The sequence below is a fragment of the Amblyomma mixtum genome, chromosome 10 (assembly GCF_055824585.1).
Source record: "Amblyomma mixtum isolate Tamu chromosome 10, ASM5582458v1, whole genome shotgun sequence".
Classification (NCBI taxonomy): Eukaryota; Metazoa; Arthropoda; class Arachnida; order Ixodida; family Ixodidae; genus Amblyomma; species Amblyomma mixtum.
Window position 1 is genome coordinate 160,755,182 of NC_143021.1, and position 24,280 is coordinate 160,779,461.

General features: G+C 49.2%; 2 protein-coding genes across 2 annotated transcripts in view; both read left to right on the top strand.

Annotated features, from left to right (window-relative positions):
* LOC149327525 (uncharacterized) overlaps window positions 1-24,280 on the top strand; it is a 753,829-nt gene that overhangs the window by 341,459 nt on the left and 388,090 nt on the right. The window lies entirely within an intron of this gene.
* LOC149327529 (uncharacterized) lies at window positions 383-16,153 on the top strand. Its single transcript, XM_089563008.1, has 2 exons — window positions 383-559; window positions 15,821-16,153. The coding sequence occupies exons 1-2, from the start codon at window positions 404-406 to the stop codon at window positions 16,151-16,153; spliced, it is 489 nt and encodes a 162-aa protein (XP_089419134.1). The 5' UTR covers window positions 383-403.

Below are 24,280 nucleotides of genomic sequence, written 5' to 3' on the forward strand. Positions count from 1 at the left end.
TGTACAGCCTTTGTCAAAAGTAACCAGACTGCATGGTTTTGCTTCTCAGTGGTATATTAATCCTATTATGCCAGCCCTCAAGCTCTAAATCTCTGTATGATAAGGAAAACCCCCGTCCTCACCTTCAAATAACTTTTCGACCTTAGGGAAAGCCGTAAAGGCTCTACTCCACAAATCAGCAGCAAACCATGTAGGCTGGTTACTTTTCACATAGACTGTGCCTCAACCAACTCGCCCAGCAACACATCTTGCCCATCACTGATATTTCGCCTGGACTCGGCATTGTGGATGTGGTCTCTAGGCTACGAGATGTTTACTGGAGCTCGCTTCTAATCCTGAGTCTGATGGCTTTGCGTCTCTCACGCAGCCCCAAGCTGCCTCGCTGGAAGTCTATCGCACAAGAATGAATAGATTCTGGAAGCGGCCAACCTGCAACGCCTCGGCGTGCTTCCTGTGGTTCACGCTCATCGATCCCATGGGCGGGATCCCAGTGGCACCGGGCACTTTTCTGCTTCCGACCGACTTGAGCGACATCTGCCTGCCGAAGCCATCGATCCGTGTACGCAAGCCACATTTAAAGCCCTTTTGCTTAGACCTCGAACATCAATGGATTTAATTCTTCAGTGATGAAATCGATGCCTCCACAAAGTATCTTCTATACCTAATGCTGTTTACTGGCATAGCGCGCAAACCTGAATGGGTCAGAACTTGCGGAAGAGGCGAAAACGAGTGAGGATTTGGTGAAACCATGACAGTTAAGGAATGAAACTGGGAAATAAAAGACAGTAGCGTATTAAAGTTTATATTGTGAGAAATTAAGTAGTAAATTTGATGGTCTTTTGTTTGTTCCTAAAAGTGGCAAGCAAGCATCGCATTTCGTTGATTGTGAGGGCATTTTGCCTGTGATTTATTGTGAGAAGATATTAAAATCGAATTGTAGGCCTTTTTATCACTTAGGCCAAAGGCAAAGTCACGATACGCTTGTTGCCTTCATGTCATAGAATAATTTACTTTTACTTCCGCAGAGACTTAATTGACCTGGCTAGATACCGCATCCTTTTAGTTTACGGTCATGGACGAACTGTTCTAGACGGAAGGTAACGCTGGACCCTGGACCACATCTGATTTGCGCTGCTGACGCTGTGGCGATCGTGAGAAGAACTCTTGCAAAAAATCACACGAAAACTTCTAAGGAAATTGTGTTCCCATCTGTGTGCATGAAAGAGTCTGTCTGCATGAAAGCAGAACGCGGTAAAAAACGTTTCATACCTCAGGAACTTAGGAAGGCAGAATGCTTCTTTCAATTTTCTTCTCTTTCTTCTATCGTTCTTTCTCCTTTCTTTTTCGGCAGCTCAACAAAGCAAGTTTCTTCAAAAGGGTAACATGTGCTCGCGGAGAGCGGAAATTGTGTAAAATTCGCAGCCAGTAGTCAGTTAATTTTTTAAAACATTTAAAGGGCGAGTGGGCACAGCACAAAGAAAATTTCAAGTAGAACATAGACACTTGCCTTAAACCGAACCTATTTTCCTAATACTCGGTGTGTCTATTAGAAAGCTACGGCAAGTAAAATTTGACGACCACAAAATTCCAGGCGCTGCGCGTACACTTGCACAGCAAGCCATGACGACCTTAAGTCATGTCCACCCAACGCCTTTGCATGGGAGGTGGTTACGTGCGTTACGACGGCTTCATTCAGACTTGTTTGTTGAGAGCCTCGCCTGCAATGCACCGTGGGCAAATTAACTCACACACCTGAAAGCTCACCTAGCAGATGCAACTCCAATGAGCCCTCAGCTCAAACAACAATTTCCTATGCTTTCTTTTTACTGCGCTGTCAGTACGAATGCCGTGTTACTTAATGGATAGAGGTGACCGTAGTTTGTGCGGCAAGGCAAGTGCATTCGCGGCGGAGCTTTCCATGACGTCGTCGTAGGTGGCGTGAGCGAAAAGAAAGTGGATGACGAATAAAAACGCCGCTTCCGTTAACGCGATTAAAAGCTACCGCGGGCTTCCCTCTTTAACACCTCCTTGCGTCGCCCAGTCGAGTGGGCCTCATGCCACACATTGGTCAGGTAAATAAGCATTGCCTTGGCTTGTTCAAACAGTGCCTTAACACGCCACCTTTAAGAAGAAAAACAACAAAAGAAGAACAATAATTCGGTGTGAACAAGACGGTGGTGGCAGTGGAGACACTGGTTCAACAGAAGTTACGATTCAATTAAAAAAAAAAGGTGTTTGCAATGGCCAGCAGAAGGTGCTTGCAGTGATTTAAAAAATAGCCAGGCAGTCGCTAGGGCGGTCAGCTGCTTGCCAGCGCATTCAAGCCTTGCGTTTGCAGATTTGTTGGGGAGGAGGGATAACCACGCGTTTGCAGAGCGTGACCTCTCATTTATGTTTTTGATTTTTTTATTGTCATAGACTTCTCTTGTGTTTCGAACTTTCTATATAGTTCAGTCACTTAAAACACCAGTCAGTTCGTCGTGCTTTAAAGGCGCGGTTATACTCCGACGTAGCGCGCGCGCGCGTGCGGCACGGCGACGTCACGTCGGCGAAACGGCGCCCGATCGCCGGCGCGTTCGGCGGCTTCCGGCGCGGTCTGACGGCGCCCGGCGCCATGCCCGGCGCGGAATGCAACCGGCTGCATTTCGCGCGGGCCGCGCCGAGAGCGCGCCGAAGCCGCCCACCCAGAATGCACCGCGCGCGCCTCCCACGCCACTCCTCCCCTCTACCCCCTTCGCCACTCGCCTCCTCTCCCAGCCGGTTTTCGAACGAAGAACGTTCTGCACATGCGCTGCCTCGCGTCGGAGCGGCTTGAGTGTAGAGCTCCCGAACTGAGCCTGGCGTACCGTCGCCGATCTGACGTCTCCGACCACAACCGGCTCTCGCCCGCGCGCGCGCTACGTCGGAGTATAACCGCGCCTTAAGGCGTGGCAGTCAGGTTTCTCATGCTACAAAAACACTATTTAAATGTGCTAAAGCGATCACCGACTATGAATTCATGCGTTCCTCATCCACTGTTCTAAAAGAGGAGATGAAACTGTACATGGCCCAACGCCAAATACCTTCCCTGCTTGGAATTTACGTTCTTTCGCGATAAACATTTGTCCCTCGTTCTTTCTTTCGTTTTCTCGAATCACCAGCAATGACTACACTTGCACAGTTTATTCGTGCATTTTTTAACTTATATCATGAAGTGCTCCCGAAAGTCAGGCTACGTGCACGTCTGAGACGCACCCGCACACACATTTCTATGAAAGCAGTGAAACAGGACGGAAAGATGCCAAATAAAAGGGATCTCTGAAGAATTACATACGATATGTCAAAGCAGAGAAAAACAGTGCGAGTACACTCCCACCCAAACAATGGATACCTACAGCGGAATTAATACACCTAAATGAATTCCTTAATTCATTTTATAATGACATTCATAAAGTTAGCTTCCTGAATGCAGCAAAAAAAGCTGCGCATCTAGACAAAAAACGCAAAGGACTCTCAACACACTTGATGCACCAGCCTGCTATGAACAGCGTCTTACTTTTAAGTGCAATTACCTTTTTCGGCGTGCTTCTCGGGACTGATTAAGTTCTTTAACACAACAATGCAGCCTTGTTATGACATAAAAATGCACAACTGCTGATGTGAAATCGTCAGCATGCAATCTGCACCCAGTGGAATAGCCAAACTTGGCTTTGACGAGGATCATGACATCGACCATGCTGTCACTGCACAGCTCCTCTTGGATGAAGAAGGCTCTAAATATTTCCTCAAGTTTCTTTGCTGCATAAAAAAATCAACTTGGAGGGATACAGCAAGCCTCCCCTGTCAAAAATTTCTGTGAATTCTGAGACCCTGAGATAGGTTAGTGCAATGTGGTTCGTACCTCGGGATGGTCTCCGAAGTTGTTCTTCCTCCAGCAACCTGCGGAATAAGATGCAGCCGGTTACTGCCAGAAAGATAGACGATTTTATTTACATAGCAGGTTATCAGGAGTCTCCCCCTTAGAAGCACACTGAAGCCACGTTTTATACATTTTCAATTCCCCAGGTACCTATCTGGGGAAACTTGGTTGTTCAAACATCGCCAATCACATTCCTTGACGAAACCCGCCCTCAAAAGGGCGGAACATCACCCTCTCGCCGATCCTCCCACCGTGACAAAAAGGCGGGACATTCACACTCTCGCCGGTCCTCCCACGCACAGATGGTCGATTTGTGTATTTTGTTCACCCATCGTTCCGTGGAATTAGGAGTCCTTTGGCGGCAACTAAGGTGATATACACATTCTCGCTGTCAAGTCGGAGCCGTTCCGCCCCGTGATGGACTCCCTTTCGCTGTTGGTCCGCTGTCGGTTTTGAGCGAACTTGAGAATCCAAACAGGCGCGTTTCCGCCGACAGCGGATTTAGGGGCCTCCATCCCCTGGTTGCGCCGCGCCGCTTCCCCCCGCAGCAGCCGCCGATAACAACTGCCGCAAAGGTTAGCCAGCAGTGTCTCTCGGCCGTGAAGGAGGGGGCGACGGTCGTTTCTCGACCTCGAAGGAGAGGGTAAGGAGCCATCGGCGGGCGCACGTGTGCGCGACCAAAACACTTCCCAGAACGGGACACCGCAAGCAAACGCGTACACAAATACACACACACTCAGCGTGCTGGAACCGGCCGTTATTCACGTAACCCAGTCCCGTTGGCGCCAACTGTCGTCGCTGCAGACGGCGCGCTAAGTCCAACACCTCCCCACAAAACTGTGCGGCACAATCTTCGAACTTGCTGCACACAACAATCACAGGAGCTCGATGCATTGCTCCCACTTCATCTGTCAACAAGTACCCCTCGGTCCCCCGCCAACGCAGCACCCAACAATGCCATACCTCTCGCAAACCGAGGCCGCGAAAACGGACGACGGTATCTTACTCGCTTTCGTCATTGGCGACCATACGCGACATAGCGTCGGCATTTGCGTTTAGAGACCCCTTTTTGTACTCCACTACAATGTTGTACTTCTGGAGAGCCAGCGCCCACCTTGTCAACTTCGCGCTTAGTGGCGTGGTCAGAGTAAGAAATTTCAAGGGATTGTGGTCGGTAATTACCCTGATCCGTGCACCGAGCAGCCACGTGTCAAGCTTTCCCAGCGCCCAAATGATGGGGTAGGCTTCTTTCTCGATTGTAGCCCATCGTGACTGGGCCGGGCTTAATTTCTTGTTCAGGAATGAAATGGGTTGCTCTTTTCCTTCGTCATCCAACTGCGCTAGACATGCTCCGACGGCATAATCTGAAGCATCAGTGGCCAGAATGAACTCTTTGTTCAGATCGGGTGCGCTCAACGCTGCGGCCTTTGTCAAATACTCCTTTACCTTTATAAAAGCACCCTCGGCATCCTCCTTCCACGGTATCTTCTGAGGCACGCGCTTTCCAGTCAGGTTCGTCAGTGGTAGCACCACCTTTGCATACTCCGGAACGTAATCCCGGTAATAATTTGCTAGCCCCAAAAAGCTACGCAGCTGCCTTTTTGTTTGTGGTACGGGAATTTCTTGAATGGCTCTAAGCTTTTCTGGATCTGCGCCATGTTTTCCTGAGCCCACGATATGACCCAGAAACCGCACTTCTTTTTGCGCGAAATGGCACTTAGTGACATTAACTGTGAGCCCTGCGGCCGCTAGCGAAGCCAGTACCCTTCCGAGGTGTTCGAGGTGCTCTTCCCATGTCTGCGAGAAGACGCACATGTCATCTATATATGCGCACGCATATTCACGATGTGGTACATGGATCTGATTGATTATTCTTTGGTAGTTCCTTGCCGAATTTCTCAGTCCGAACGGCATAACCCTCCAAGCGTACTGTCCAGACGAGGTGAAAAATGCTGTGTACGCCTGGGCTTTTTCGTCCAATGGAATCTGCCAATATCCTCTTAGCATATCGAGCAGCGTTATGTACTTTGCCTGCGCTACCTCGGAAATTAGGTCACTTGGCAGGTTCATAGGAAACGCATCAGGCTCCGTTGCTTCATTCAGCCTGCGATAGTCACAGCAGAAACTGACACTGCCATCTTTCTTAGCAACGCACACCACGGGATGTGCATGGGAGCTTTCTATCGGATATATCAAACCCCACGACCTTAGCTCTGCCACCTGTCGGTCAACTTCCTTTCTTAGTGCCATGGGCACCTTGTAAGGGTACGCGCGCTTCAGCTGCGCCCCATCTTTTAGCTTGATTTTGTGCACTCCCCAGTTGCAGCGGCCCGGTTTATCACTGAACACCTCACAGTGCTTCCCGATTAGTTCCTTTACCTGCCTTTGCTGCAGAAGATCTAAATGGCTGAGAGTTACACGTTCCAGCTCCTCAACTGCTGTCGTTGTATCTGACCACGCGGGAAGTTCTCCAAAATCCGTGTCGCCTTCAAATACTATGCCTACTGTGTTGACCCTCGCGCTGTACGGCCTAAGCTTATTTGCATGCACTGATCGGCGCGTGCCGTCACTTAGCTCAATCGTATAGCTATATGGCCGCACCTTTGCCACAACTGTTACTGGACCTTTCCAGTGTGCCATTAACTTCCCATCGCCTTCTTTCTCCAGCCAAAGAACCTGGTCAGCTGGAGAAAATTGTTTGTCGGTGGTCCTCAAGTTGTACCTCCCCACATAAGCCTGCTGCGCGAGCTCGCTACTTTTTGCCGCTTCCCTACTGGCTTCCTCGAGATCATTTCTCAATTTCTCGAGATAGTCTGTTGCTGGCACTGCCAATGAGTCGGGAACAACCCAGTCTCCTGACCACGTCTTTTGCAGTATAGCTAGAGGTCCGACAGGCATCCTACCATACATAAGCTCGCACGGTAATTTACCCGTGATGGCATGTGGCACCTCTCTATAAGCCCAAAGTAGGAATGGCACCATACGATCCCACTCACGTCCATGCTCGCTTACAATGCAAAACAGCATCCTTTTAAAATCTGGGAGTCGCTTCCATTTTCTGCAGCATGATTTGCGTTGAATTTGATGTAAAATTTGTGCCCTGATCTGAACATATGGTCTCTGGCACTCCCATTCTGGAAAATATCTGGGTGAGCGCGTCACACGTAGCCTTAGCTGTTAAGGACCTCAAACAAACAACCTCAGGCCATCTAGTATGCAAATCAACTACACACAGTGCGTAGCGATGTCCCCTTGCTGATGGTGGATCCAGTGGACCGATGCAATCCATGTATACCACCTGGAAGGGTGCACTAGGCCTAGCCAATGCCGTTATGGGTACACGGTCCTGTGTTTTCATGGGGGCCCTGATTTGGCACTGGTGGCAGGAGTGACAATTATCCTTGACCTCCCGGCCCATGGTCGGCGAATAAAATGACATTTTTATGCGCTGCAATGTCTTTCGCTCTCCCAAATGGCCTGCCCAAGGCGAATCGTGTGCCCTCACTAGTGCTTCCTGTCGTTTATGCGATGGCAGCACCAACTGTGTGCACATGCGTCCCACCACGTGCTCCTGGTGATAGGGTAACTCATCCTGGATTCTCATTCCATGTGTGCCAGCTCTAGCCTGCTTCCATGCCTCCTGCAGCGACGAGTCATTTTCCTGAGCCTCACGGAAAACTTGCCGCGCGCTCTGCTTTTTCTCGGCTTCTTCGTCTGTTCCCGTAACCGCCAAGGACGCACCCGTCTGCTGATTTTTATGCTCTGTCGTCTCCTTTTCACCGCCTTCGGTCTCTGCCTCTGAAACAACTTCGTTTACAACTGCCCTTTCTTCAAGGAGTTGTCTGTAGTCTGCGGGAGTTATGAGCGCGTCTATTCCGGCCAACAGTTTGTCTGTCAGCGCACATAGCAAAGCTGGTTGTGCCTTGTCGAACGAGACAAACCGTGCACCTTCTGTTGCTCTGAGAGGCACATATGCAAGGTCAGCTCTTACTTCATCGCCGAAAGCTCCCCTCAGCTTTATTGTGGAACCAGCTGCCTCACACTTCGGCACTAGAGCTCGCCTGATAACAGTCATTTCAGTCCCGGAATCAATCACAGCATTAATGCTTTGTTCCGAACTTTTCAATGTTACTGTTTCGAGGCAATTCCTACCTACCCTCTCTGTTTCCTGCATGCCAACCTCATTCGCGGGAGCTATTTCTTCCAAAGGAGCATTCACTTTAGCCACCACGGCGCGGTCTCCTGGTTTTTCTTGGCCTCGTCTGCCTGCCTTATCCCCTGTCCTTTTGAGAGGGCAATCTCTAGCGAAGTGATTTGTTGACTTGCACTCAAAGCACCGTCCCTTCAATCCTCTTAAAGTAGAATTCTCCCCTTGATGAGGTGTTGCACCGGCCCGCTCCTTCTGATCCCCACTCGGCCTCTTTCGATGGCCTCCCAAATGAGCTGCTGACCCTGGTTTGCATCTGACGCTTTCGTCGAAACTCTCCGCCAGCTTGGCCACTTCGCCCGGAGAAAGGAACCTCTAATTCTCATTGACAACAATATGAGCCCGTGCCTCAGCTGCTAAGCACTCCTTCAACCTGTCTGTGACCATTAACTGCTTTAATTCTGCAACAGTGGTAGCCTTCGAGGTTTTTGTATAGTATTCAAAATAGTTTCGCAGCCGGATTGCGAATTGGCCCCATGTCTCATCTGCTGCTTTTGCCGACCCCTCAAACATCCTTCTATATTCTGCTGCTGACAACCTGATTCCATCTAGAATACTTTTCTTGATTTTTTTATACTCCTTTCTTTCTTCGGCTGTCAACGTAGAAAGCAATCCGCGTGCTCTTACACTCAACTGTGGCAAGACAAGCCCGGCCCGCCACTCATACGGGACGTCATATGAATCAAGAGTCGCCTCCACATCCTCAAACCACCCGGGCACTAGGAATTCCCGAATCGGCATCGGTGCTAGTACTCCTTTCAATAAGGATGCATATTTTAGGCGCCTATCCTCGTCTGACCTATCCACAGCTAGCGCTCCGCTGTTACGTTCTTCGTGGGACTCAGCCCGCTCTTGGGCTCACAACTTCTGCCTCTCCAGAATTAAGCGTTGCTTTTCTTTTTCTGCTTCAGCAATTTTAAATCGAAGCTCCAGCATTTTCATCTGCTGCTCCGACGCTGTTTCCGCTATGGCGCTACTCAGATCCCCCACCGCGTCACTGGTCACCGCCAACTCCTGCAAGCTTTCAACCCCGTCCGACTCCGCATCTGTGGTGTTAACCTCCCTGTCTCGCAAGTTATATGGCATTGTCATCAACTGCGCCCGACAGGAAACCAAGAGGCACTCGCCTGACTTCTGAAGAGTCGCTCCGCGGTGCTCTCTTCTTCCACAGGTCTGGAGGGACTCGCTTTGGCAGGCCGCTGGCTCCTCAGTGACGTTCTCGGGTCCGCCGTCCACGCCACCAGTCTCGTCCGCCGTCCACCGCTGCTGCTCTCATTCGCCCATCGTTGGAGATCCTGTCGACTGCGCCAGATAGGTTAGTGCAATGTGGTTCGTACCTCGGGATGGTCTCCGAAGTTGTTCTTCTCTCCGGCAACCTGCGGAATAAGATGCAGCCGGTTACTGCCAGAAAGATAGACGATTTTATTTACATAGCAGGTTATCAGGAGTCTCCCCCTTAGAAGCACACTGAAGCCACGTTTTATACATTTTCAATTCCCCAGGTACCTATCTGGGGAAACTTGGTTGTTCGAACATCGCCAATCACATTCCTTGACGAAACCCGCCCACAAAAGGGCGGAACATCACCCTCTCGCTGATCCTCCCACCGTGACAAAAAGGCGGAACATTCACACTCTCGCCGGTCCTCCCACGCACAGATGGTCGATTTGTGTATTTTGTTCACCCATCGTTCCGTGGAATTAGGAGTCCTTTGGCGGCAACTAAGGTGATATACACATTCTCGCTGTCAAGTCGGAGCCGTTCCGCCCCGTGATGGACTCCCTTTCGCTGTCGGTCCGCTGTCGGTTTTGAGCGAACTTGAGAATCCAAACAGACGCGTTTCCGCCGACAGCGGATTTAGGGGCCTCCGTCCCCTGGTTGCGCCGCCGCGCTTCCCCCCGCAGCAGCCGCCGATAACAGCTGCCGCAAAAGTTAGCCAGCAGTGTCTCTCGGCCGTGAAGGAGGGGGCGACGGCCGTTTCTCGACCTCGAAGGAGAGGGTAAGGAGCCACCGGCGGGCGCATGTGTGCGCGAACAAAACACTTCCCAGAACGGGACACCGCAAGCAAACGCGTACACAAATACACACACACTCAGCGTGCTGGAACCGGCCGTTATTCACATAACCCAGTCCCGTTGGCGCCAACTGTCGTCGCTGCAGACGGCGCGTCGAGCCCAACACCCTGCTTCTAAGACTAGAGTTCTGCAAAAAGACGAGAGCGGCAGTCCTCATATTTGTTGCGAGTGAGAAATTTCCACGCAACATATCCCGCCATATAATGAATCAGGCGGTCGTCGCTCTTTTCCTCCACGTAAGCCCGGTGCTCAGCTGGAACACTGTTTAGCCTTTGTTCTACCAGCGTGACATTTCCAGCTTCAACTGGCTCGTCAAGTGACGCAACATTCCCTTTCATGTCAGAATAATCGGATGACTGAAGTAACGAGAACAAATCTTCACGTACCTCAGTGATAGTATTTTTTTCGCCAAGTTATAAAAAGACAGGCAATTAACAAAGATCCAACAGTGAGACGGCTTTGTGTGATCGTTGGATCCGCATTACTTCCTTCCAATTCCTAAGAAGTTATCTAACGTATCTGCACTTAGTCGAGACGTCAATAGGTATTTAATTAGGCATTGACTCTCACTCGCGAACACTGCAGCAAAACATCACTCAGCTCGAGCGACCGAAATACGTCGTTTCTTCGCAAGCAAGCTGGAGCTCAGCAAGCACGCCGCAAACGGCCCCAACACACCGCGAACGCATTCGTACAGCCCGTGTCACTGCAGCGCCGCCGCATACATCCGGGACCTGTCTACGCTGCCGGTTTCAAAGCAGTGCGTGACGCGCTCCGCCGTCTGAACACACTGGCCCTATTCTAGTACATTGTGATAGTGCGTGGTGGGCGAGCTGAGCCAGCCCGAAAGCCGCACGCGCACTTCTGGCGGGACGTGTTGAACGAAGCAGCAGCGCCGCGTGAATTGCCTTCACTAGGCAGTCAGCTTGCCAATTGCCATCGATCAGCACGTCAAACAGCCGTCTGTAATTTGCTGTTCTTCAAAGAGATGATGATGATGATGAAAACTTTATTTAGAACAAGCCAGTTTTGAACACGTAGGTCCTTAAGCCCCCGCACGGCCCCACTGCACTCAAACGTTCATGTCCCGGAGGCTCATGACGCCGGCAGCCCGGCCTGCGGCGATGGCTCGCTTGGCCGGGTCCTCAGAACGCAGTAGGGTCTCCCAAGCCTCCCAATTGGTAAGGTGCTCCAGGCCCCGCGGGGGAGGATCCGCCGGGCAGAGAAAAAGGATATGGTAGAGAGTGGCTTTAGGGTGGTGGCAGAGGGTACGGGAGGGGTCTGTGTGAACTTGGCGATATCGCGAGAGTATATAAGGGGAGGGCAAAGTGCGTGCTGGGTCGACGGAGCGGAGGCGGCAGTGTGGGTAGTGATCAACATTCTATTCAATAAAGAGAGGTGACGTCCGGCCGAGGCGGCAGTCCCAGCGTTCTGTGAAGAGAAAATACTAGCACTATCCCCTCTTCGGCGCCTGGCGTGCGCTCGTGGCGCGTGTCGTATCACATTAAAAAGTGGCAAGAAAAACTGGGAGCACTGCAAAAAAAATTGAAAATTGATTTTGAAGAGAGAAAATTGATTTTGAGTTGAGAAAATACGCAGTAAAACTCTGGCATATATCAGTAGACACCAGAGCCGTGCCGTAAGAGAAGTTAGGAAGATGGGAGTGGAAGAAGACAGGAAGAAAGTTGGCCGTAGTGGAGGCCTGCGGAATAATTTCGACCACCTGTGGATCTTTCTTTAAAGGGCCACTGACCAGGGTCCGGACATTTTTGAAAAACAAGCCCACTGCATAGATGAGGCATCGAGGATAACCTCTGCAAAATACTAGAGCCATGCGCGCCCCGAAAAGCTGCGAAAATTCAAATCAAAGCCCGTTCGTTCTTTCCTTCCTTCAAAAACGGGCCCGGCCCACTACTCTGCACCCCGCTGACGTCAAGGGGGGCTACTTTCGCTAAAGGCACTCCATTGGTGCATCGTTCTGACTGACGGGAGAAGGTTGGGCGTAGCCTTGGCGTCGCGTCGTCTGCACAACGCTTTCCGCAGCGCCTTCTGTTCTGGCTCATGCCTACAAACCCGCATGAAGGAACAAAAAAAAAACTGCGGAGGGAGCGTGCGGCGACAGCCTTGAACCCTAGCCATAAAAAGTAAAAAAACAGTAAAACTGAGGGAGTTGGCTCGCCCCCCCCTCCCCCCCCCCCCCACCGTGATCCCGTCACGAGACGCTCTGCGTGCGCGCTCCCTTCTCAGGTTCTTTTCTTCTATGCGAGCCCCCCAAAACAAGGTTTTAATTAGTAGTGCAGCAGAGCCTTTCCCTCGCTCGCCCACTTTACCGCTCCGCACACATACCGCTTATCTTTCGTGCATCTTGCGTACGCCTTGACTCCAATGAATGACATATGCTTTGGAGCGGAGAAAAGACACAAACACACAGAACACAAACACGCATGGAGAAAAGCAAACGGGCGGTTGCCGGGTCCGCGCTTCGCCGTGTGTTTCGAACACAACCGACTTCCGCCCCTCCGCTCGTGAAACGGTGGGGAGGCCTAAAAGAAAATGAAAAGGTGGCTCGTTAACTGGGAATGACAAACAGATGTATGAAAGGATGCGCTCGCTAACAAGTCTAGGTGGTCGAGCCGATCGCGCCTCTCGATCGTTCAGTGTGCAGAGAAAATGCAAAAACCAAGAAAAGAATTCTATTGAAGGCGGGGCCATGACGTCGCCCTGTGACGCACTCCACAGACACCACGCCTCCGGCTTACACCGGAGAACGAAGGGGTGATTTTGCCTTGCCGAGCCTACTCGACGAGGAGCGGGAGAGAAAAATTTCGAGGAGGGAATGGAAGGAGAGGAGGCTCGCTCAAAGTGAGGTAGAGAGTGTCTGCTGGCCGCGGGTGGTCAGGGGGCCTTTAATGTGCACTGGCATCGCACTGCACACGGGTGCCTTTCGCGTTTCGCCTCCATCGAAACACGGCCGCCGCGGTCGGGTAGAAACCCGGGTACTCCGGCTTGGTAGACGAGGCCCGTAATCATTGATCTACCGCGGCACTGTCGCTCGCGGAGAAAATCTGTGAAAAAGGAAAATGGCCGATGAGGGACGCTCTACAGGACAGATGCGACTATCAGTATCTGTTACCGTTCTACAATAATCTATGCCTTTCCTTCAGTGCATTTCATGCTTACATCTGCTTTTAGCGAAGAGCCAGTCTATGCATTTTATGTGGTAATATGAAAGTTGCAACAGCACGGCGCTCGAGTGATTTAGTTCTCAGCTCGGCATGGTCACAAAAGTAGAGCTGGAGAGAAAGCTTTATTGCACCGAAGGGTGTTTAGGGCGCTAGAAGTACTTTGGCTTGGGCTAGTTTGTTCGTAGCCATGTTTGAAACATAAACGCGTAAATGGGACGTGGACAAAAAAGGAACACAAAGCCTCCTCGTTCGCCCGTAATCTGTGTGCTGACTTTGGTTGTTAATTCTGGTTCTCTAGTTCTTTCCTGGTGTTTGGCTTATGTTATACGGCTGGGTGTTTCGTATATGTGCAGGGTGTGGTGCAATAAACCTCAGTTGATAGTTGGCGCTTTTCCTGTTGCTTCATGTTCCTTTTTTGTACTCGTCCCATTGGCGCTTTTCTGTTTCAAACATGTTTACGGCACATAGGCCGTTGGGGCCCCGCAGAGCCCTACAGCACTGAGACATGAGTCCTCATGAGGTTGTAGGCCCGGTCCGCGGAGTGCAACAAGGTTTCGCATTCCTCCCAGCTGGTCAGGTGCTCAAGGCGCCGCGGGGGAGGATCCGCCGCGCAGTGGAAGAGGGTGTGGGTTAGGGTGTCGAGTGTGTGGGTCAGGCTCAGGGGTGGGGCCGGTAGGGGACCTAGCCGAAGCACTCATCTGGGTCACTTGAACTTGCATGTAAACGCTGCCTTGCAAAAAGAAGTATATTCCAGGCATAAATGCATCACCATGCGGAGATCGTGAACTATAAAAAAAATAACTGTCCGTCGTTTATAACATCCAGTATTCCTTATTGCTACTACATTTCTTTAGCGAGGCTATGAGCTTTGAAAGGAGTCTAAAGAAGCACTTTAACGGTGCCAAGAAGGAAGATGCTGCCTCTCGTGCTATAACTGAGCACTGCGTATCTTGCCACAACCATGAGAAACAATATTTTCTTGGCCACCGAAAGTGAAGTATCATGGTGTAGTGTACAAGCCCCCACGAAGGAAATCGAGGTGCCGTCCAGAGTCCAGAAAAATCTTGATAGGCTGACGGGCATCGACTTCATCAATGACGTCGGCAGAACAGAGAAATCCCATTCGCTGGAGGGACGTGACGAGATCAGCGTGCAGGGACGTCATCACACCAGGTTCCTTTGTGTGAAGCCTCCGCCTTCCAACCGTGGCATCTGGTGTATGGCAAGAGCGTTGATCGGGAAGAGCAACCATGGTTTCACACGCCCCACCAGCCACTTCCTGCAAAGAAGTCAATAGCTTCGAATCCTACACCATTGTCAACCCTTAATGCAATTTAGGGTCCCTGCGTTTTTCCTAGACTCCACGAAAAATCATTATTTCCAAGCGGCTAGTCACAGCCAAAATATCAGTGATGACAACCTGTGCCTCGTCTGCGGACGCCGTGGACATTCTCTACAGAACGGATTTACACGGACTTGCACATGCACCACGAGAAGCAATGTGAGCAGAAAATCTCGCGGGTCGCCAGGCCACCGGCAGCGGAAAGACGTGTGATGCAGAGACGCCAGTGCGCAATGAGCCAGATGATCCTGGTAGATCTGCTAAAACACTTCCGCACACACTATCGTGCAGCTGCGATAGCCGGAGCCTCTCCTAGACTTTCGTTCCTCCGTTGCCATAAGAAGCACGCTGACACAGTGGACAGTCCCGGAGTCACGGAGTGCAGATGAGTCGCGCTAGCGGGAGTGCAACGCATGAGGCTGAAAATGGTGTGTGGAAACTAGTGAGCATGACGCCGCGCGTAGGAGAGAAGCAACTATGCGGAAGCGTCCAAGAGTTGACAAGAGAAGCCAAGAGTTGGGAAGGGGTAATGGCGGCGCATTTGGAATTCGAAGAACGAAACAAAGGGAGGAAGGAGAGATTGAAAGGGGAAAGAAGAAGCAAAAGGTGCCTTAGTGGAGGGCTAAAGACAAATCCTACCGATTGGGACTATTTAATGCGCACTCACGAGCTCCTTTTGCGTTTCTCGTCGATCCAAACGGGGCCGCCGCGGTCAAGACGCGATTACCTAGCCTGATTATCCGCACCATAACAGGTTTGATCGCCCTGTATATTTTGGTTTTCTCTTAAGCATGGTTGGCGTCTCCATTTCCACGCTTTAATTTTTCTCACTAGAGGAGTTTTCGTCGAACTGTCGACGTCATAAGCCATAGGTGTTTAATGGGTCTCGTACGAGCCTCGTAGCAAGAAAAAAATATGGACAAGATGACATCAGTACGGTCAAACCTGATCAGCTCCACAAATTTCTTACTTTCTATCACCCTTTCGTTTACACTTTCATTACGTGCTGGGGATACGGGGTGTGACAGGGAAAAAAGAAACAAAATTTACCTTTTACTCACAGTACAGATTGAATGCGAGTACAATGATTCATTTTGCCAACTTCTTCCGCAGGTCCCGCTTGTCATCGGACCCCACCCTTCGCCGTCGCAGCCCGGTGTCAAGTTTTTCACCGTGCAGATCAAGGCGTCCAACATCGCCCTATTTGTGTGGCTGAGTGCGCACAGCATCAACGGCCACTTCTACGACAACGGATTCCTGCTTAAGGACAGGACGACGACTGTCGACTTCTACACGCGTGAAAACATCACCGCAGCGGCTCTTCAAGCAGCTCTTAATGTGAACTCTCTCGCGGACTGCGCAAAGAAGTGCGGCTCCGAAGATGGCGGTCGAAACATAACGAAACCACAAAATAGTGCACGATTCCACGCGGTCTTGGGCCAGTGATTGTGCACGATTCGAAAGCGTTTCATGCTTGCGAAATTATAGTGGGGTGAATAAAAGGACTGGAATTTCGACCGATTAGCCATGCCAGTCAGGGCCGATACGGGCCAGGATTTTTTCTCACATGAGTGGCTCACCGCAGTTGCGGCATAGTGGATTAGTAGCAAGTCTGGCGGAGGCGCGGCGCAGGAAGCTGAAACCTCCGCAATCTCGACCTTCCGCTCGACGGTGCTGCTGTGCCTTTCACATGGTGGCCCTCTCGACCTCCCCAGCGTGCCACGATGTGTGCCGTCCCGTTTCCATGGGGAGCGCACTCTGCTTTGGAGTAAGCAAACGTCGTCGAAAGGACGATTACTTCCGACATTCATGTTACGTGTGAGTTGCATATCGGAGCCACTAAAAAGCAGCATGCACATTACCGAGAACAGCATAGCAGCCTTTTGCGTCAGTGAGACGCAGAAGCGGCAGTTGTTCCGCTACTGAGAGAGACAGTAGCGCATAACATTGAGACATCCCACCAATAATGAACGAAAGAGGAAGTAAAGGAAGCATTTGCAGCAATGCAAAGGCGAAAAGCAGCTGGTGAGGATCAGGTTACAGCAGGTCTATTGAAGGACGGAGGGGAGATTGTGCTAAAAAAAAACTGGCCACCCTGTATACGCAATGCCTAGTGACCTCAAGCATAGCAGGAGATCTGAAGGACGCTCATATTATCTTAAACTATAAGAAAGGGGACGCCAATGACACGAAATATTACGTACCAATCAGCCAGTCAGCTATTTACAAAGGTAATCGCTATCAGAGTCATGGCAACCTTAGACATCAATCAACCAAATGATCAGGCAGGCTTTCGTACATGGTATATACTTGACAATAGATCACATTCGCATTATCAATGAGGTGAGAGAAAAATGCGCAGAATATAACTAACCCCTATATATAGCCTTCATTGATTAAGAGAAAGCATTTGACTAAGTGGAAACCTTAGGAGTCATGCAGGCATTGCGGAATCAGGGTGTAGAAAAGCCTTATGTGAAAATTCTGGATTATATCTATAGCAACTGCACACCTAGAACATTCCTTATAAAGTCAGCACTAAAATTCCAATAAATAAACGTGTCAGGCAGTGAGACACGATCTCGCCAATGCAATTTACCGCTTGTGTACAGGAGGTATTCCATGGCTTGAATTGCGAACAGTAGTGGATAAGAGTTAATGCAAAATACCTAAATAATCTGCCGTTCTCATATGACATTGCCTTGCTGAGTCACTCAGGAGATGAACTGTAAAACATGACCAATGATTTAGACAAGCGGAGCGGAACAGTGGGTCTAAATATGATCATGCAGAAAACCAAAGTAATGTTCAGCTGTATAACAGGGAAAGAGCAATTTGCAAACGGTAGGGAGTTGCCGAAAGTTATAGTATGACTACTTAAGGCAGGTAGTGACCGCAAGTCCGGATCATCAGAGGGAACTAACTAGAGGAATAAGAATAGGGTGGAGCGCACATGGCACGCTCTCTCGAATTATGAATGTCACTTTACGAATATCCCTCAAGAGGAAATTATGTAACACTTGTATCTTGCCGGTATTAAACTATGGGGCAGAAACGCGGAGGCTAATGAAAAGGGTTCAGCTTAAGTTAAGGGCAACGCAGCGAGCTATGGAAAGGAAAGTGATAGGTGTATCTTTAAGAGATCGGAAGCGGACGGAGTGGGTGAGAGAACAAACGCGGGTTAGTGAAATATTAGTCAAAATCGACAGGAAGAAATGGGCTCGAGCAAGGCGTGTAATGCGCAGCAAGATAATCGCTGGTCCTTAAGGGTAGTGGAGTGCATTCCAAGAGAAGGCAGGCGTAGCAGGGGGCGGCAGAAAGTTAGTTGGGCGGATGAGATAAAGAAGTTGGACGGGATTAAGAAGTTGGCGGGATTAAGAAGTGCCCACATTTGCAAACGGACAGGGTTAATTAGAGAGACATGGGTGAGGCTTCTGCCCTGCAGCGGGCGTAGTCAGGCTGATAATGATGATGATGTGCCGAACATACCCAGGCGTGTATTACCGAGTCATATCCCACAGGTGCACTCGGGCAGACGAAGCCAAGGATGCAATGATAGGACATGACGTCATTTCCGCCGGCTTGTGCACTATCTAGAGATTGTGAAGTGACTTTGGAGAAGTCCGATTTGTTTTCGTTCGGAGCTGAATTCCCTTGTGTGATTGGGTTCATGGTCATGTGCTAACATGGGTGGTGTGTACTGACGTCACGTCTTCATAGGCGCGGCATCTTTCATTTAATTTATTGCACGCTCTGAGCAAATGATGATCCGAGCGAAAAAAGTTTCCATGTGGGCAGCTTGACAAGCTCCTACCCCCGTGTATATGGGTGAGGGCAGGCACGGTACAAGGGGTACGTAAAAAAAAGAACTACATAATTTGTGAAAACAGCGGCCAAAAAATATAATCATTTGATATTGAGAAACATGGCACGCTTCTATAAATATAGCAATATACAAATTTTACAGAGCAAAGATGTGGCTACGTATCTTCCTGACCTGTTTTTACGAATGGTACAAAGCACTTATATACATGCGTATAGAACGAAATCTACAAGCATAGGAATACGTATCCAGTAATACAAACCAATTGCATAACACGTTAACGTTTCTAGTATATTCATGCATGGTACCATTTTTAGGAAGGTTATATAGCAGTCTTAAAATTATGGTCGATAGCATTTGCATTCCATAATTTCCTCCTGACAAAGGAACCTAGCTCCCAGTGTTCCTTGGGCCGGGTATGATATGGTTGATAGTTTTTACACATTTTAGTGAAATGTGATTGGAAGTAATTTTTTTATCTCTTATTAGGGCTTTACACAGAGAGAAATAGTAATAGTATTTAATGTTTACAATGCTGAGTTAATTAAGCAGTGCAGCTGTTGATCAATGCGAAGGTGATTTTGAGATAATAAGGGAGTAATTACTCATTGGCATCCACCCGAGCGCAGCCATACGGCTACAAAGGAAAGCTATACAGCTTTCTCAGAAACTTTGTAGTTAAAGAAAAATTCGTCCTGGTCCGGGGTTCGAACCCAGGACCACCGCTACACCGGAGCAGTCGCTCTACCAATTGAGCTAACCAGGACGGCAAGCTTATGGTAGGGCGAGATCGAATTGATCAATAACTCGAAGTGGGAAAAGTGTTGGTCAAATGTTTAGGGGAATCCCCAAGGTGGAGTAGATTTGTAATAAGGGAGTAATTACTCATTGGCATCCACCCGAGCGCAGCCATACGGCTACAAAGGAAAGCTATACAGCTTTCTCAGAAACTTCGTAGTTAAAGAAAAATTCGTCCTTTTCCGGGGTTCGAACCCAGGACCACCGCTACACCGGAGCAGTCGCTCTACCAATTGAGCTAACCAGAACGGCAACGCTCGGGTGGATGCCAATGAGTAATTACTCCCTTATTACAAATCTACTCCACCTTGGGGATTCCCCTAAACATTTGACCAACACTTTTCCCACTTCGAGTTATTGATCAATTCGGTCTCGCCCTACCATAAGCTTGCCGTCCTGGTTAGCTCAATTGGTAGAGCGACTGCTCCGGTGTAGCGGTGGTCCTGGGTTCGAACCCCGGACCAGGACGAATTTTTCTTTAACTACAAAGTTTCTGAGAAAGCTGTATAGCTTTCCTTTGTAGCCGTATGGCTGCGCTCGGGTGGATGGATGCCAATGAGTAATTACTCCCTTATTATCTCAAAATCACCTTCGCATTGATCAACAGCTGCACTGCTTAATTAACTCAGCATTGTAAACATTAAATACTATTACTATTTCTCTCTGTGTAAAGCCCTAATAAGAGATAAAAAAATTACTTCCAATCACATTTCACTAAAATGTGTAAAAACTATCAACCATATCATACCCGGCCCAAGGAACACTGGGAGCTAGGTTCCTTTGTCAGGAGGAAATTATGGAATGCAAATGCTATCGACCATAATTTTAAGACTGCTATATAACCTTCCTAAAAATGGTACCATGCATGAATATACTAGAAACGTTAACGTGTTATGCAATTGGTTTGTATTACTGGATACGTATTCCTATGCTTGTAGATTTCGTTCTATACGCATGTATATAAGTGCTTTGTACCATTCGTAAAAACAGGTCAGGAAGATACGTAGCCACATCTTTGCTCTGTAAAATTTGTATATTGCTATATTTATAGAAGCGTGCCATGTTTCTCAATATCAAATGATTATATTTTTTGGCCGCTGTTTTCACAAATTATGTAGTTCTTTTTTTTTACGTACCCCTTGTACCGTGCCTGCCCTCACCCATATACACGGGGGTAGGAGCTTGTCAAGCTGCCCACATGGAAACTTTTTTCGCTCGGATCATCATTTGCTCAGAGCGTGCAATAAATTAAATGAAAGATGCCGCGCCTATGAAGACGTGACGTCAGTACACACCACCCATGTTAGCACATGACCATGAACCCAATCACACAAGGGAATTCAGCTCCGAACGAAAACAAATCGGACTTCTCCAAAGTCACTTCACAATCTCTAGATAGTGCACAAGCCGGCGGAAATGACGTCATGTCCTATCATTGCATCCTTGGCTTCGTCTGCCCGAGTGCACCTGTGGGATATGACTCGGTAATACACGCCTGGGTATGTTCGGCACATCATCATCATTATCAGCCTGACTACGCCCGCTGCAGGGCAGAAGCCTCACCCATGTCTCTCTAATTAACCCTGTCCGTTTGCAAATGTGGGCACTTCTTAATCCCGCCAACTTCTTAATCCCGTCCAACTTCTTTATCTCATCCGCCCAACTAACTTTCTGCCGCCCCCTGCTACGCATGCCTTCTCTTGGAATGCACTCCACTACCCTTAAGGACCAGCGATTATCTTGCTGCGCATTACACGCCTTGCTCGAGCCCATTTCTTCCTGTCGATTTTGACTAATATTTCACTAACCCGCGTTTGTTCTCTCACCCACTCCGTCCGCTTCCGATCTCTTAAAGATACACCTATCACTTTCCTTTCCATAGCTCGCTGCGTTGCCCTTAACTTAAGCTGAACCCTTTTCATTAGCCTCCGCGTTTCTGCCCCATAGTTTAATACCGGCAAGATACAAGTGTTACATAATTTCCTCTTGAGGGATATTCGTAAAGTGACATTCATAATTCGAGAGAGCGTGCCATGTGCGCTCCACCCTATTCTTATTCCTCTAGTTAGTTCCCTCTGATGATCCGGACTTGCGGTCACTACCTGCCTTAAGTAGTCATACTATAACTTTCGGCAACTCCCTACCGTTTGCAAATTGCTCTTTCCCTGTTATACAGCTGAACATTACTTTGGTTTTCTGCATGATCATATTTAGACCCACTGTTCCGCTCCGCTTGTCTAAATCATTGGTCATGTTTTACAGTTCATCTCCTGAGTGACTCAGCAAGGCAATGTCATATGAGAACGGCAGATTATTTAGGTATTTTGCATTAACTCTTATCCCCTACTGTTCGCAATTCAAGCCATGGAATACCTCCTGTACACAAGCGGTAAATTGCATTGGCGAGATCGTGTCTCACTGCCTGACACGTTTATTTATTGGAATTTTAGTGCTGACTTTATAAGGAATGTTCTAGGTGTGCAGTTGCTATAGATATAATCCAGAATTTTCACATAAGGCTTTTCTACACCCTGATTCCGCAATGCCTGCATGACTCCTAAGGTTTCCACTTAGTCAAATGCTTTCTCTTAATCAATGAAGGCTATATATAGGGGTTAGTTATATTCTGCGCATTTTTCTCTCACCTCATTGATAATGCGAATGTGATCTATTGTCAAGTATATACCATGTACGAAAGCCTGCCTGATCATTTGGTTGATTGATGTCTAAGGTTGCCATGACTCTGATAGCGATTACCTTTGTAAATAGCTGACTGGCTGATTGGTACGTAATATTTCGTGTCATTGGCGTCCCCTTTCTTATAGTTTAAGATAATATGAGCGTCCTTCAGATCTCCTGCTATGCTTGAGGTCACTAGGCATTGCGTATACAGGGTGGCCAGTTTTTTTTTAGCACAATCTCCCCTCCGTCCTTCAATAGACCTGCTGTAACCTGATCCTCACCAGCTGCTTTTCGCCTTTGCATTGCTGCAAATGCTTCCTTTACTTCCTCTTTCGTTCATTATTGGTGGGATGTCTCAATGTTATGCGCTACTGTCTCTCTCAGTAGCGGAACAACTGCCGCTTCTGCGTCTCACTGACGCAAAAGGCTGCTATGCTGTTCTCGGTAATGTGCATGCTGCTTTTTAGTGGCTCCGATATGCAACTCACACGTAACATGAATGTCGGAAGTAATCGTCCTTTCGACGACGTTTGCTTACTCCAAAGCAGAGTGCGCTCCCCATGGAAACGGGACGGCACACATCGTGGCACGCTGGGGAGGTCGAGAGGGCCACCATGTGAAAGGCACAGCAGCACCGTCGAGCGGAAGGTCGAGATTGCGGAGGTTTCAGCTTCCTGCGCCGCGCCTCCGCCAGACTTGCTACTAATCCACTATGCCGCAACTGCGGTGAGCCACTCATGTGAGAAAAAATCCTGGCCCGTATCGGCCCTGACTGGCATGGCTAATCGGTCGAAATTCCAGTCCTTTTATTCACCCCACTATAATTTCGCAAGCATGAAACGCTTTCGAATCGTGCACAATCACTGGCCCAAGACCGCGTGGAATCGTGCACTATTTTGTGGTTTCGTTATGTTTCGACCGCCATCTTCGGAGCCGCACTTCTTTGCGCAGTCCGCGAGAGAGTTCACATTAAGAGCTGCTTGAAGAGCCGCTGCGGTGATGTTTTCACGCGTGTAGAAGTCGACAGTCGTCGTCCTGTCCTTAAGCAGGAATCCGTTGTCGTAGAAGTGGCCGTTGATGCTGTGCGCACTCAGCCACACAAATAGGGCGATGTTGGACGCCTTGATCTGCACGGTGAAAAACTTGACACCGGGCTGCGACGGCGAAGGGTGGGGTCCGATGACAAGCGGGACCTGCGGAAGAAGTTGGCAAAATGAATCATTGTACTCGCATTCAATCTGTACTGTGAGTAAAAGGTAAATTTTGTTTCTTTTTTCCCTGTCACACCCCGTATCCCCAGCACGTAATGAAAGTGTAAACGAAAGGGTGATAGAAAGTAAGAAATTTGTGGAGCTGATCAGGTTTGACCGTACTGATGTCATCTTGTCCATATTTTTTTCTTGCTACGAGGCTCGTACGAGACCCATTAAACACCTATGGCTTATGACGTCGACAGTTCGACGAAAACTCCTCTAGTGAGAAAAATTAAAGCGTGGAAATGGAGACGCCAACCATGCTTAAGAGAAAACCAAAATATACAGGGCGATCAAACCTGTTATGGTGCGGATAATCAGGCTAGGTAATCGCGTCTTGACCGCGGCGGCCCCGTTTGGATCGACGAGAAACGCAAAAGGAGCTCGTGAGTGCGCATTAAATAGTCCCAATCGGTAGGATTTGTCTTTAGCCCTCCACTAAGGCACCTTTTGCTTCTTCTTTCCCCTTTCAATCTCTCCTTCCTCCCTTTGTTTCGTTCTTCGAATTCCAAATGCGCCGCCATTACCCCTTCCCAACTCTTGGCTTCTCTTGTCAACTCTTGGACGCTTCCGCATAGTTGCTTCTCTCCTACGCGCGGCGTCATGCTCACTAGTTTCCACACACCATTTTCAGCCTCATGCGTTGCACTCCCGCTAGCGCGACTCATCTGCACTCCGTGACTCCGGGACTGTCCACTGTGTCAGCGTGCTTCTTATGGCAACGGAGGAACGAAAGTCTAGGAGAGGCTCCGGCTATCGCAGCTGCACGATAGTGTGTGCGGAAGTGTTTTAGCAGATCTACCAGGATCATCTGGCTCATTGCGCACTGGCGTCTCTGCATCACACGTCTTTCCGCTGCCGGTGGCCTGGCGACCCGCGAGATTTTCTGCTCACATTGCTTCTCGTGGTGCATGCGCAAGTCCGTGTAAATCCGTTCTGTAGAGAATGTCCACAGCGTCCGCAGACGAGGCACAGGTTGTCATCACTGATATTTTGGCTGTGACTAGCCACTTGGAA

Excerpts from the sequence above, each read along its gene's own strand:
- LOC149327529 (XM_089563008.1), top strand. The coding sequence starts at position 404 with ATGAATAGATTCTGGAAGCGGCCAACCTGCAACGCCTCGGCGTGCTTC. Across the intron at positions 560-15,820 it reads TGCCGAAGCCATCGATCCGT|GTCCCGCTTGTCATCGGACC; the intron begins GTACGCAAGCCA and ends CTTCTTCCGCAG.